Raw genomic sequence first — 14,793 nt, forward strand, 5'->3', positions numbered from 1 at the left:
TTCTTAAGATATTTTAAATATAAAGAATAATTTCAAGGGCAGTCTAAATTAAGAGGCAATCTCTCAATTATTCTATGTACAGCATTATTTTGATTGGAATTTCAACTTCCCATAAAGGATGACTTTCTAGACATTCAACAAGTTGATCCCTCTTTCCTATCAGCCCAATTACAACTTTATTTCAATTCCATCAGATATTTCCTCTTCTCACCAGTAAATCAACTTCAATTTCTCAGGACAGAAGCGCTATAAAAACCAAAAAAATGTTAATTTTATCCTTTATACATCCATCTACATTTCATTTCAATTCTAGCAGATATTCTCGCATGGGTTTATCTTTATACCCGTTTTTACCAGCATGGGCATATTCTACATTCTCAGCAGCTGTGGAAGGAATCTCTTCCCAGACGACTTCATTGTTCTCCATAACAGAATCAAACAATCCTGGTCTGCCATCAGGATGGTACCCTAGAAGCAATAAGTAGATTCAATGTAAATACAACATGTATAGCCATTCATTGTTCCTGTTTTCTTTTCTCATACACCTCCTAATTTAAATCTTGTTTAGGTCATCCATGTCGTATGTACGCAAAAAACTTCCAAATATTTGACACCCCTCCACCTTGTATGCAGAGAATAATGGAAATTAAGTCTTTCAAACAATAGACGTACACTTTTGCTAAACATCCTCTCCCTCTTTAGATAAAAATATATCACACTGTCAAATCAAAAGTATTATGAAACTATATGAAGTGTATAAAAGGGCAGCAACGAATTAGGAAAATTCTAATCCCTTTCCCTTCTATTACCTAATAATCTTCCACAAGCCACATAAACAAAAACATAATCCAAAACATGATGATGAGCATTCTTTAAAGGGTCTCCCCCATCCGGTTCCAAATAGAAATCCCAAACACGACAATATCTAAAGAATATTAAGGATTAAAGGATTAATTTATAACAATCAACTTTAACTAAGCTATTCTACAAATAATTCCAGCATTTAATGATGACACTTATTCCTCACGCCAAAGAACTCAAAACTTAAGCGCTTTTACCTATTTTCAAACAACAGTTCAGTGCCAACATTGGGTGGATAAATGGCTTTTGATAGTAAGTCCTTCACTTCTTCCTCTGTGTATTTTGGTTCGTGAATAATGTCAAATAAAATTTGTCTACTGTTTACTTCACCACAGTTTGCCATGTAGAACTCCTTTCCAGCTTCAGCAAAAGAGACCTGAATAAAGAATAATTCTATGGTAAAAAGCGATATTGTAATGGCTAAAAAAATGCAGTTTTTCACTGTTAAAAACACTATTTTAAACACAAATTCGGGGATTGGGGCAGTGTCCAAGAACTGGACACTAAAAAGGCATGAAAAGTAGCAAAGGACGACAAAGGAGATTTAAGGTGGTTCCAAATTTGTCAAATGCTGGGTCAATAAATGAACAGGATACACAAATTCTACCCTTTGGCGAAGGGATAAAAAACACAACATGCATGATTTGAACCAAGTAAGGTTTATTTTTGCCAAATTAACTGATTTTAAAAGTTATTATAAATAGTTAAAAGACAAACAAATTCCCAATAATACCTCCTTATCTTTAACCTTCAGAATCTTGTCATTGTCAATTTGATGTTTTCCCTCATCAACTTGCCATCGGACTGTGTTGTAAGGATGTTTACATAGAACCTTTTCACCGGGGGATAAAATGAAGTTACTGACCTTAACTCTTTCTTTCGTCAGAAGATATGGACAGAAGAGAAGACGTTGTTTTGGTCTTTGTCCTAGGTTTTCGAACTAGGCGAAGGTTTGTTCTAGGGCTTCCTCTTACATGCCAGACGAAATCGTCATTTTTTGAATTCATTTTTTTCACCTTTTGGCACATATCTTTAATAATTTTTCTTTCGTTGATGGTGAAGTCGTCTGTGATGCTAAAGCCACCAATTTCATTGAATCGTTTCAGCTTATGCAGATTTTGCATTATCCGTTCTTTTTCCTCTATACTTTTTAAGATCAACTTGATTGGACGCCAATGTAGCCCTTTTCGGTTTTGTCCAATGCGATGATGGTGGGACGGTTTGATATCTTGAACGCCAATGTTACCTAGTATACCCTTCAATATCTATATTTGTCTTGTTCCTGTTGTTCCTCTTTGTTGTCTACCTCTAATTCCACCATTCCATGTATAATAATATTTCGTTTTCTTGATTCGATGTCTCTTCTTCATTCTTGTTTTCTTGTTGGTGTTCTCTCACTGCTGATTTGAAATTATCCTTGTGTTTCTTAGTTATTTCAGCGTATGTTTTTTCTGATGTTTTCTCTATGTAATTTGTCGTTTGCTTTATTTCTTCTTTTATAATCTGCTTGGTTTTTATTTCAAAGTCAGCCATCTTATTGGTTAAGATGTTTTCGATATCGTTCTTAAGGCTGCGGTTCTTGGCTAGCTGGTTTTTGAGCTTTTTAATGACGTCGTCCTTCTTCTCAATCTCCCTCTGCATCATATGATACGAGTTCTCACCTATTTTACTCATTAGAGATCGTGTTATCCGCACGCAATTCTGACATAGATATTGTTCGTTATAAGTGTTGGCAAAAATTTGCAGCTGATAAAGCGGTAATTGTGTGCACTCGTAGTGTACCATGCGGTGGCATTTTCGGCATTTTAGACGGTTTTGGTCATCATCATCTGAGCAGGAGGTGGGAGTGCATGTTTGGTTTTGTATAGCTTCTTCAAATGGTTGTTTGTCTTGCTTTTTGTCGGTTTTTTCGTTCATGTTTTTGATTTTGCTAAATTTCAACCATTTTTGAAGAACTGCTATTGTAACCATGCTCGCCCTACGATTAAAAAAATTACGAGGTATGCATGCTCATAATCTCATATATCGTGCATTTTTAATGAGCTCTTTTGTTGATAAGTGAAATCTTATTGGCTAACTTAAGTGTTGGAAATAAAATGAAACGAGATTCATTGTTTCTGACATTGGTGTAAGAAAATATTTGGACTAAAAAAGGGCCTGTAAACTTTGCAATCCTTCATCAAATGACAAGATTTTTCGATCAACATTTTCTTCAAGGTGAACCCTATTGCTTAATACTTTCCTCCAAAATTCTCCAGCGACTTTTTGTCTACAAATTGGGTCTGAAATTGTGTGTGCTTATAAAGAACTTTTTATTTTCTGGCTAGAGAAAATATCTTTTCAAAACAAAATTTAATGGATGCCAAAATTGAACGCAAACTAATTTCGTGGAGCTAAATTTTATTTTATTCTCGTATATTAGAAGGCTAGAAATCTTCGATGCTGATAGTCAGAATGTTCAGAACAGACTTGAGTTCTACTAAAAAGTCGTATTTCGTCGGGCGAGCCTAGAATTTCTTTTGATTTATTACATAAAAGAAATCAAAAGACTTTAACGACCAATTACCGACAAATTCATCTCCTGTCTTTCTTTATACCTCTATGATTATACACTTATCATGGCAAATCCTCTAATGTAAGAAACGTGAGCTTAGCAGCAATTCTATTGGTACAAATAGATTATAAGGGTAATGTCAGTTAAGTTGACAACACTATCTGCTATTTAAAATTAAAATTAAAATTAAAAAGAGTCTTGAACTTGAACATTTAACAGCAAAACAGTTAAAGGAGAGAAGAAACAAATTTCTTTCTCAGGTTCCAAAAGTTGAGTGGCAAATGATTATAAACTAGCATTTCAAACTCATTTTATAAGTCTTGTTTTATAATGCCTATAATAATTATACAGCATTTGACTAAACATCGAACAATTATTTCTGTTATAAGGCCCTAAAATGAGCAAATAATTAGTAAGAAAATAGGTGCTAAAAATGGGCTCAAGAACTGATCCTACATTGGGATATTGTAGGTCATATAACAATACAGCATAATTCAAAAATCCCTTTATAAGATTTATTTGCAAAATAATTGATTTAAATGGTTTTTAGTTCCGATTTAGTGGAATTTGTAAACTAGGTAAAAATGCAAAAAATAGCTCATAACAGGGCCAAACAACAGCAACAGCAAAACAACAAAATGTCAGTACTGATGGCCTATATGAGTTTGGGAGCATAAAACACAAATGTATTAAGATTTTAGCTTTTTTTTAATGCTAAAAACGAAACAATTAAAAAACCTGTTCATATTATTGTTTTGATTGAAAGTACAAGAATCTGATTGGCTACTTTATCAACAGCTTTTTTGGCGTGAAATTCAAACCAACTGTAAAAAAAAATTCAAACTGGGTAATAAATACCATACTCTCACTGAGTAGTGTAAGTTTTGGTTAGAGATTATGGGTTTCCAGACTAGGCAGAATCTGTAAATGATAAAATTTAGGAGCTTAGTACTCTACTACTAATGTTTTATGGAATTAGCATCTAATAACATGAAAACCAGAATATGATTCTTCAATGAGAATCGAAACTATAAAGGGCACTCGCAAACATCAATTTGTCAGATCTAACAAAATTAATAACAACACTGTCATCATTGACAATCATATCAAACAAAGGATTTTCTATCAAGAACCTTGTAAACATTCCAACAACCTCCTCAAAATGATCTGCCACAGCTAAGTTCTACCACTTTGTGCGTGGTTTGAGAATTGAGCTGAGAACGCTCGCAGACCACTCGCAGGACGCCCGCGAACTCCTGCGTAAATTTTTTCATTTTCTCAAGCGAAGAGTACGCGAAGCGACTCTAGCTTTATGATGGCGCCTCGGATCATCAGTGGATAGTATTCAATTATCATTACCATTTATTTTCATTTCTAGAACTTTTGCAAAAAAAAGGAAAAATAGAAAAGTTGTATTTTTTACTGCTCTATTCACATACTGAATTTGAAAGATCTTCTATGTGGCGTTATTTTACAAACTGCAAAAAACTCATTTTTATCCCGCTTTCCCGGGACTTCAGCTTAAGTGCTGGCATGCAGCATAGGACGTACAAAGTCCAAATATGTGTTTCCCGTAATTTTTGTATGAAAAGTTAGGTCTACACTGACTGATCGCGAGAGAAAATGTTTTTTATAAGGAAATTTGCGCAAGAAGAGTTCTGAAAATAACTTTCCTCTTTTAAAAACCTGTTATCTTCCATCACACAAAATTTCATTGAAACATGTTAGCTCATTAATTCAAAATCAATAGAAACATATCACCAGTACAAGTTGATATAAAAAAGGTTCCAGTCCGCGAACAATCCGAACACCATATTCAAAGCAAAGACATTGCGACGTCAAAACATTCGAAAGCGCTGACGATCTCAATTAAAAAAGAAGCCACTACATTGCCACGCTTTTCGTTGAGCAAAACTTGAAAAAGAAAACAAAAAAAAGGACAACAAGAAAATATTTACAAAAATAAACAGGTTAATAAAAAAACACTAAAGTTCTTATTAAGAGCCTGAAGGTTTTTTTTTAAGTAAGTGCAGTCTGTCAGGTGTATTTTCATTTGAGTAAAGATTACTCATAAATTGTTAATAGAAAAACGCGGTAAGATGAAAAAAGTCGGTAAACACAAAACTGAATTACCATTTTCAATTATAAATTGTCAATTGCCCCAAAGTAAGGCTCACTCCTTTCACAAAAATGCCATTTGATGCTTTAAAATCTCAGAAATGACAAATGAGCAGAAATTCTTCTAATTGGCTACGTGATAAAAAGGTGAAAAAGCGCGTGGTTTTGAAAAGTTCAAATACCCCTGTATCATCTCGGAAGAGAGTTAAAGTATTAGCTACCTCTACGAGGGGAGCTCTAATTTTTTCTTTCAAAAGATCGTTCGCGCACTGGTTCCTTGTTTGCGGACTGGGTCTGAATAGCACTCGCTTTAACGACTTATTATTCCAAGCAAGAAGAAGCCTTCAAATACGACCCTCGACATGGCCCGAGAATTCTCAGGCCAAAACTTTTATTGGAATTCGCGTAAAGCCCGAGTATGGCCCGAGCTGGCCCGAGAATTTGGGCCACACGCGGGCCACGCACGGGCCACACTCGGGCCACGCACGGGCCACACTCGGGCCAATTTTTGAAAACATGATTTAAACAGGCGTGTAATTTTAGGACTGAATTTTTTTAACATCTTCTTTGAGAAAAACTTGGTTTCTCTTAATTATATTAAATATATGAATGTATGAAAACATAGTTATAAATATACTTAGGGTGGAAATATTTGCTAGTAAACTGGTCCTGGTTTTTAAACTGAAATGTGTCCACGGGAAGCTCGTAAAGTTTTTTTGAGCGATATAAACAAAACAGACAAATCTTATTTGGTACTATTTTGTTTGACTGGACATGCTGAATCAATTTAAATATGGAATCTTCTGAACATGGCCCGAACATGGCCCGAATGACTCGGGTCATGTTCGAGCCAAAAGAATTGATAGGGTCTCTCGGCCCGAACATGGCCCGAAGAGACCCGAGAATTCTCGGGCCATGTCGAGGGTCGTCTTCAAATAAAGTGAAAACAAACTGAAATGTAGGACTTCAATCAAGCTTGTTTACGATACGAGATTGTCAAAAAGGATTTATATATATGTAAAAACCAAAAGTAAGTCAGAAAAAAGAAAAATGAGTTTGCTGTTTGTGCACTGGGCACACCCTCTAACAAAAATTTTCTGGAATGGCCCAATGCAATATCTTGCATTCTTGGCCAAGTCAAGATTTTCCAATAAAATTCTTGAATGTTACGGATATCCTGAAGTTTTTCAAAAGTAAATTGTTACGGAAAATCCATGGGTTCCACAGGGGGATAACTGACTGTAAATTGAACCGCCGAATGTAATATACAAACTCATCAAGCCATGGCAAGGAGAACTTTATATGTAAATAGCAGAATCTTGCCCATTAGGTACATCATGAAAGAAAAAAACTGTCTATTTGCATATGATTTTCACAAAAACAGAGCCCCAAAGTACTTTTCCACCTTCCTCTCTCCCATAGGTAATAATGCTCCCCATGTCACAAGAAACAAGCAACTGTCAATCACCAGAACAAAGACGGTAATGTATGGATCGCACAACATAGCTAATCTTATCACCAAAGACTGGAATGAAATCCACCCCCATCTACCTTCCCTTGACCAAATTACCAGCAAATCCACTTTCAAGGCCCACCTTCATGCTTACCTTCTCACTAAACTTGCCTCAAGTTAAATCCCTTCCCTAACTCCCAAGGTTTTTCTTTGTAGATGTATATATTATTATTGTTATTATCACTATTACCTTTTTTTCCTTTTTTTTTTCTTATTTTGAATTATTCCCCAATTATACGACACCCCAGGACACCCTCTAATTTAACAAGCTCTGTCTAACTCCACCAGTTTCCCTCTCTCTTATTGTTATACATTTGTTTTTGTTTTTTTTCTTTTTTTCTTTTTTAATTATTTTCTTCCTTTTCTGTTATCTGCACTTTTTTTTGTTTCTATTAAACAAAACTAAGCACTGTATCATCTTACTATTTAACCTAAACTCTTCTCCAATAATGATTTTATGGGCACTACATTCTTTTTAGGTTGCTAAGGTTTTTACTAGTTTATCTAATTTTCTTAGTTTTCCTATCGTAACTAATACCAAACCATTGAGCTCCTCTATTAAAAACTGATCATAAAAGTCTAGTCAATAGTAGTAGTAATGTACATTAGTTTTTATTATAGCTTTTTCTCTTTTGTATCAAAGATATAATTATGATTTACAATCATATATTTACAAATAATACACCGTTTAGGAGTCTCGCCATTTCACGGTACTCCATTGCAGAGGCCCGGTAAAAATGGTAGGTAAAAATGCGCACTTTAGTACTGTGAAAGGTTAGAGGAATGTAAACATTGTGAATTTTTGTCTCTCCTTTAAAGAGAATGATTTAGATATTTGAACATGATATCAATGATAATTTTATAAGTCTCTCCTGAAAATTTCACAAAAATTCATCAAGAGGAAAAGAAGTTATGATTAAAAGGAGTTCTTTACCTACCGTTTTTCTGCTATGTTTCCTTATGAGAACCAGATGTTTACCTACCGTTTTTTTACGGAGGAGAGTGAATTTTCCGTGATCGCTAAAATCAAAACAATGGAAAATTGGATTGACGCGTGCGCAGTCGACACTCCTAAACGGTGTATTGAAAAACCTCACATAAAATTTATAGCTATATCAATGATGATATATTTTAACCCCTTCCGGACGCACGGGCCACTGGGTGGTCCATGAATCGTGTTCCTATATGACGCACGGGCAAAATTGTTTTATGGGGTTGGTAAAGTTCACCTATGAAGATTTGAGAGTTTAGAAGCACATTTTGACAAACTTGATCCTTAAATGGTAGATCAGGAGGTAAAGATCTTGATGAATGTTTGTACTATCCCCATGAAACTTTCCAAAAACCAAAATTTTATTATCTGAGTGGGCTCATTTTCTGTTCAATCTTGAGCAAAAATTGTTGTTTTGAGCAACATTGTCAAGATTTTTAGGATTTTAGAGTTAAAACTGACTTTGAGCTAGCCCTAATCTTTAAAAGAAAAGAAAAGGTTCCAACTTCTGATAAATTCTTGAACTATCTATAGGATGCTTTCACAAAATCAAGAATCAAGTAGCAATGGGTACTCATTTTGGGCAAAAATTTCAGCCAAAAATGTACTTTTAAGTCAATTTTACAAAATTAAGGGGGTCAGGGGAGTTTGAAGCCGCCTTTGAGTGAAAATTTCAGCCTCTATAAGCTTTCGAAGAGTACCATATTTGATTTTCCTAGAAACCTTTCTGGAATGTGATGAGGAATCATGATTTTCAGATAAAATTTACTTTTTAACTGCCAATTACTGGCTGCAATAGAATGACCTCAGCTCTAGTCAAAAAATTGAAAAAAAAGCCTTTTTGGCCCAAAAAAGCACATTTGACAACTTTTTTTAGCTAGTTTCATTGTTTTTATATAAAAGATTCATCATAGCCCTTATATTATAACAAATTCAGTGACCTAGACCCCTTTGAAGTTTGCCAATGGGCCAAAATATCCCAAATTTTAGTCATTTTTCAAGCGAAGTTAAGAAAATTTTTAAATCAAGATAAAAAATTAATGGTAGGAGGTCACATAGGTTTCTCTTTTGATCCTAAGAGACCAGGCGGTTGTCTTTCAGGAACAGAAGAGTTGGAGGTCAGACAATGTTGGGATTTCTAGGAAAATTGGGCTAAAGTTGGTACTTTTTTGAGACCTTATTGGCTTTTCGGGCCTCTAGGGGCCAGTAGGGCCGGAATTTTTTATTGCAATCACTTCAAATGGATAGACCAGGGACTAAACTACCAGAAAATATTATTTTGAGCAGTAAGAAACTCCCCTGGGACAGGTCAGATGGCTCTAAAATACCCCTAAAATCAAATTTGTAGTGTTTTTGTGACGTCATAACCCCAGCTACCATTTTGAAAATTTTGATTTTTTTGGAAAATTGTATAGTTTACTGGCCATAGTTTCAGAATCACCCAAAATCAATTCCTCATTTTGATTTGAGAAAGCATGGTTCTGTATCAAAAAACTTTTTAAGTGCAATGCCCAAAAATGTCAAAAACTTCAAATTGGCATGAATCCGCCATTATGGATTTTCAGACCAAAATATTTTGGGATTTTACTCAGTTCATTGTACTTAACAACATATCCAAAAATGAAAAAAATCTAAGTTTCAAACTATTGGAACTGCCCCAAACTGCCCCAATCTTAAAAAAACTGGCTCTTAATGTTCAATGTTTGTTGTAAATTTACTCAGGCTAAATCTGTAAGGGAAAAATTGCTCAAAAATTTGGACAAAAAATCACTTTACTCAGATTCTTGGAAAGCTTTTGACATGAAATTTTTTTTACCTGACCAATAATTCAATTCTCTAAATCATATTCAAAGTTCAAGGCGTAAAGCAAATGCCTTTTACTCTATTTCTTTATTCAAAGTCAAAAATTTTCCCTTTTCGAAGAAAAATCTGCCGATTTTTCGGTCACGTGACCAGGTGTCAGCCATATTTAAAAATTTTTTTTGGTATTTCAAAACCCCTATTACATGTGAAAAAAATGAGGTATTACTTATCGTGATATCTTTTATCAATCACTTTCTATTGCAATTTTAGTGAAGCCACTCAAAAATCAAATTTTTGTTCGCGTCATATAGCCGTGAAATCATGCGTCCGGAAAGGGTTAAATGTAATATAGTTTATAGCCATAGTTTAGCAAGTTAGTTGTAAATTCTTTATGATCTTGCACGGTGAAATATATATCTTCTATCTATCTATCTATCTAGCTGAACAAGACAATTAGCAGTCAGGAACTATTGCAAATTAGGCTATGTTCGCCGATTCTGGCCTAACTTGGATACGATGGCTTAATTAAGCCAGAAATCGTAGCCTAATTAGGCTGGAAGGAACAAATTTCCAATTTTTGACTTGGATTTCAAAATCCGCGTCAATATTAAGCTTAAAATGTCAAATTCTTATTTATTTGAATAAGTTCCGAATGTTTTTTGGGTAAAATTTGAGCGGACTGAGAAAATATTCAGTTTTTAAATATTATGCTGTTTCAGCAAAATTATGTTTATATATACAGATACCACAAACAGTTTTTCTCAAAATGGCGGCGTAGCTCTGATAACTTTGGAAAAACTTCTACAAATCAACTCAACTATCAAGTCAATCTGAAGCATCCATCAACAATCTTCATAAATCCAATTATTAAAACATCAAGCTATAATAATTCACTAACAAAATGCCCAACAAAGGGAAGAAAGCAGTCCAACAAGAAAATGTTTCAACACCAACATTGTCACAGAAATCTCCTGCTATGGTAAATTTGACAAAAAGGCTTGAAAAATTAGATGATAGCGAGAACAATACCATCGATATTGACGTGGATGACATCTCCAAAGAAGTGATGCTAACTACAATCTTAGCCCTACAAAAAGAGGTCAGTACTCTATCAAAAAGAGTTGATAATCTTGAACATAACCTGGTTATTGCTAATTCTCAAATCGCTATATCTTCACAAACCTCCACCTTACTGAAAAATGAACTAGACAATGCTGAACAATACTCAAGACGATCATGTATTGTTGTCAATGGTGTTCCTGCAACTAATGACAAAAACTTTGACCATGTTGGGAACATCAAGACAATCCTCGAAAAAAGTGCCCCTGAGGTCACTACATCATCAATTGACAAAGCCCACCCAGTTGGACCAGTTATCAATGGAAAGCAGTCAATAATTGTAAAGTTCTCCAAACATTCAACTGTTAAGAGTCTTTACACATGAAACGAAGACAAATCAAGAAGGATTCACTGGTATCACTTCAACCTTCTCTTACTCGTCAACGCTCGAAAACTCTCAAATCCTTGAAAGAGAAAATTTCTAAAGAAGGAACTATTTTTAACAAGTTGGTAAATTTTATTTTTGCGGACATTGAAGGAAATTTGAAAGCTTGCCTCAAAAATCCTTTGCGTGGCAGAAATATTCACACTTTTACAAATGAGGACCATCTTGCTTATATTATTCATGATCTAAACTATGAACGATTTGATGCCCCTATGTAACTATGCTAACCAACCTGAATGCTGAAACTAACACAAACTAACGTAGAATGACTCCAACCTATGCTCCAAGAAAGAAAAGTTCGTTAACAATTTCATCTTAGGTATATTTTTTTATTATTTCTCACCACCTCAACAATCTCTTCACGTACATAGCTCATTGCATTTATTGCCTGATTCTTACTACTTTAAACACTTTTCTCGTCTTTTGAATTTTTTAAGCTCATTTCATTTATGGACAAATGTCCTGTTTGTAAAAAAACTGTTAGTGATAAGTGTAATTCAATTCAATGTGACATATGTGACCTCTGGACCCACCAACACAAATGTTCAGGGTTATCACGAAAACAATTTCAAGCTCTGTCTTTACCCAATTCTCCAAACTGGTATTGTCCTGTTTGCATTAACAATACATTACCAGGTTCGTATATTTTCAATAATAAACCTGAAGACCAAAAAACAACTGATTTCTCTAGCTCCAATCTTAATGATGAGTTGAAAACACTACTTTCTGATCTTAACAAAGTCGTCACTGGCACCACTGCCAGTGAAAAAGATGAAGAAGATAACATCCAATTTCACAACAACAGTTGCAGTTACCTTGACTGCAACGAACTCAATGACGTAATCTCTAAAAATAATTTTGATTGCTCTGCGTTCCATCTAAACATTGCATCAATGTCTAAACATTTTGACAAACTAATAAATCTTCTAGCATTGATAAAATTCCAGTTTTAGTTTTGTTGGTATCTCTGAAACTAGAAGCTTGACCGACCAGCCTGAATCTACTCTAGAATCTGTTCCCCTGGAACAAAAAAGTGACTTCACTATTCCAGGGTATGAAAAATTTTTCACTCCGACAGAATCTTCTGCTGGTGGGGTCTCTCTCTCTACATTTCCAAGAAACTTCTATATAAACCCAGACAAGATCTCAGTAATTCCTGTTATCAATCTCTCAGTCTTGAATCTGTCTTTGTTGAAGTCATTCTCTCAAACCGTCCCAACATTTTAGTTGGTAACATATATCGCCATCCATGCATGTCCATAAAAACTTTCAATGAAGAATTCTTACAACCACTGCTTCACAAAATAAAACGTGAGAAAAAACAAATTATTTTGCTTGGTGACTTCAACATAGACCTGCTCAAATGTGAAGAATCAGCTGAGGCTTCATCATTCATGGATATCCTTGACTCCCACCTTATTCTTCCTCAAATTCTTCTCCCTACAAGGATAACTGACCATTCCAAAACTCTCATCGATAATATTTTTTCTAGCCCTTCTGAGTCAGGAACAATTTCAGGTAATATATGCCACTCTATATCTGATCATCTACCACAATTCTGCCTTTTCCCCTCTCTTAATCTTGACAAAATCTTAGACAATGGTCCCTATTTTCGGAAAGACTGGCAAAAATTTAATGAGGTCAACTTCATTCTTGACTACTTAGATATTGACTGGGCTGCTCTTTATGAATCCTCTCATCTCCACCCCAGTGCTTGTTTTGATGTTTTTAATAATGAAATCAAAGACCTTCTGGAGAGACACATTCCCACAGTCAAACTTACAAAAAATCAAGTCAAATCACAGCTCAAACCTTGGATCACCCCTGGCATAGTAAAATCTATGTCAAAACGAGATTTTTATCAACGAAAATACTTAAAAACTAAAAAAGCAGAAGAAAAACTAAATTACAAAAATAAATATAACACCTATAGAAATACAATTGTTTCATTAACTAGACGGAGTAAGTACCTTCATTTTACTAATTACTTCAACCGACACTCTAAAAATATGAAAAAAGTATGGTCTGGTGTTAGAGACATTATTTCTTCAAAATCAGGTAAGTCAACTTGCCCTATATCAATCTCAGTTGGGGACACTGTAACCTCTGATCCCAAAAGAGTTGCTAATTCTTTTAATGATTTCTTCACTTCCATAGCGGACTCTATCAGAGAAAAGATGCAGCCACCTAACCATCATTTCTCAAGCTTCATGAAAAACCCAAATCAAAACTCAATATTTTTTGCGCCAACGACCCCAGAAGAAATCACTAAAATAATTAATTCCTTCTCGCCCTCTAAATCTTCAGGTCCGAACAGCATCCCAGTCAGAATACTTAAACTTTTGAACCAAGATTTATCCACTCAAATATCTTTCCTTATCAACAAATCCTTTGAAACAGGAATATTTCCCTCATCTCTTAAGATCTCCAAAGTCGTTCCTGTCTTTAAAAATAAAGGATCACCTCTGGATGTTTCTAACTACAGGCCTATATCTCTGCTTTCTAATATCGAAAAAATTTACGAGAAGGTAGCTTACTCTCGAGTAATAAATTTTCTAAATCGGTATAACCAGATTTACTCAAAACAATTTGGCTTTCGGAAAGCTCACTCAACCATTGATACCCTTATAAACATCACAGAGCGAATTAGAAACAAACTTGATAATAAAGAATTTGCCTGTGGCGTGTTTGTTGATCTCCAGAAGGCCTTTGACACTGTTGATCATGAAATTCTTCTTGCTAAATTAGATCACTACGGTATTCGTGGCATCGAAAATGCTTGGTTCAAGTCATATCTTTCTGACCGTTCTCAATTTGTCTCTCTATCTAATTCCAATTCTGAGCTTCTACCTATAAGACATGGTGTCCCTCAAGGCTCTGTCCTAGGGCCATTGCTCTTTCTACTCTACATCAATGATCTACATTCCTGTATTAAGACATCTGAAACCTACCACTTTGCAGACGACACTCATCTTCTTAACTTTTCTAGTACAGTATGGTCTTTGTGTGGACGAGTTAATGCAGATCTTAGGGTTTTGGTCAGCTGGCTCAAGGCCAACAAAATATCTCTCAATGCAAGTAAGACTGAATTTGTTATCTTTCGATCTCCTTGGAAGCGCCCTGATTGCATTCCCCGACTCAAGCTGGCCGGTCAAGTTCTAACACCCAGTAAGTGGGTTAAATATCTTGGAGTCTATCTTGATGAGCATCTTAACTGGAAGCAACATGTCTCGAACGTTGCTACTAAACTCCGCAGAGCAAACGGAGCTCTCTCAAAAATACGTCATTATGTTCCTACAAAAACCTTAGTCAATGTCTATCATGCAATTTTTGCCTCACATGCTAGATATGCTGCTCAAATCTGGGCTTTGCGTGACAATACAACAACCCACAGAATCCAAACTCTTCAAAATATTGCGGCCAGAATCATGACCTTCAATGGCCCTATG

General features: G+C 35.1%; 1 protein-coding gene across 1 annotated transcript; it reads right to left on the reverse strand.

The window, feature by feature from the left end:
• Window positions 1-87: 87 nt before the first annotated feature.
• LOC136812880 (uncharacterized) lies at window positions 88-2,110 on the reverse strand. The gene is made up of 4 exons (XM_067069407.1): window positions 1,595-2,110; window positions 1,059-1,237; window positions 810-925; window positions 88-468 (listed from the first exon to the last, which is right to left on the reverse strand). Exons 2-4 carry the CDS (start codon window positions 1,202-1,204, stop codon window positions 299-301), a joined length of 432 nt encoding a protein of 143 aa, XP_066925508.1. The 5' UTR covers window positions 1,205-1,237; window positions 1,595-2,110; the 3' UTR covers window positions 88-298.
• Between the last annotated feature and the right edge of the window lie 12,683 nt (window positions 2,111-14,793).

This window comes from Clytia hemisphaerica, unplaced genomic scaffold (assembly GCF_902728285.1).
Source record: "Clytia hemisphaerica strain Z4C2 unplaced genomic scaffold, Clytia hemisphaerica genome assembly, whole genome shotgun sequence".
Taxonomy (NCBI): Eukaryota; Metazoa; Cnidaria; class Hydrozoa; order Leptothecata; family Clytiidae; genus Clytia; species Clytia hemisphaerica.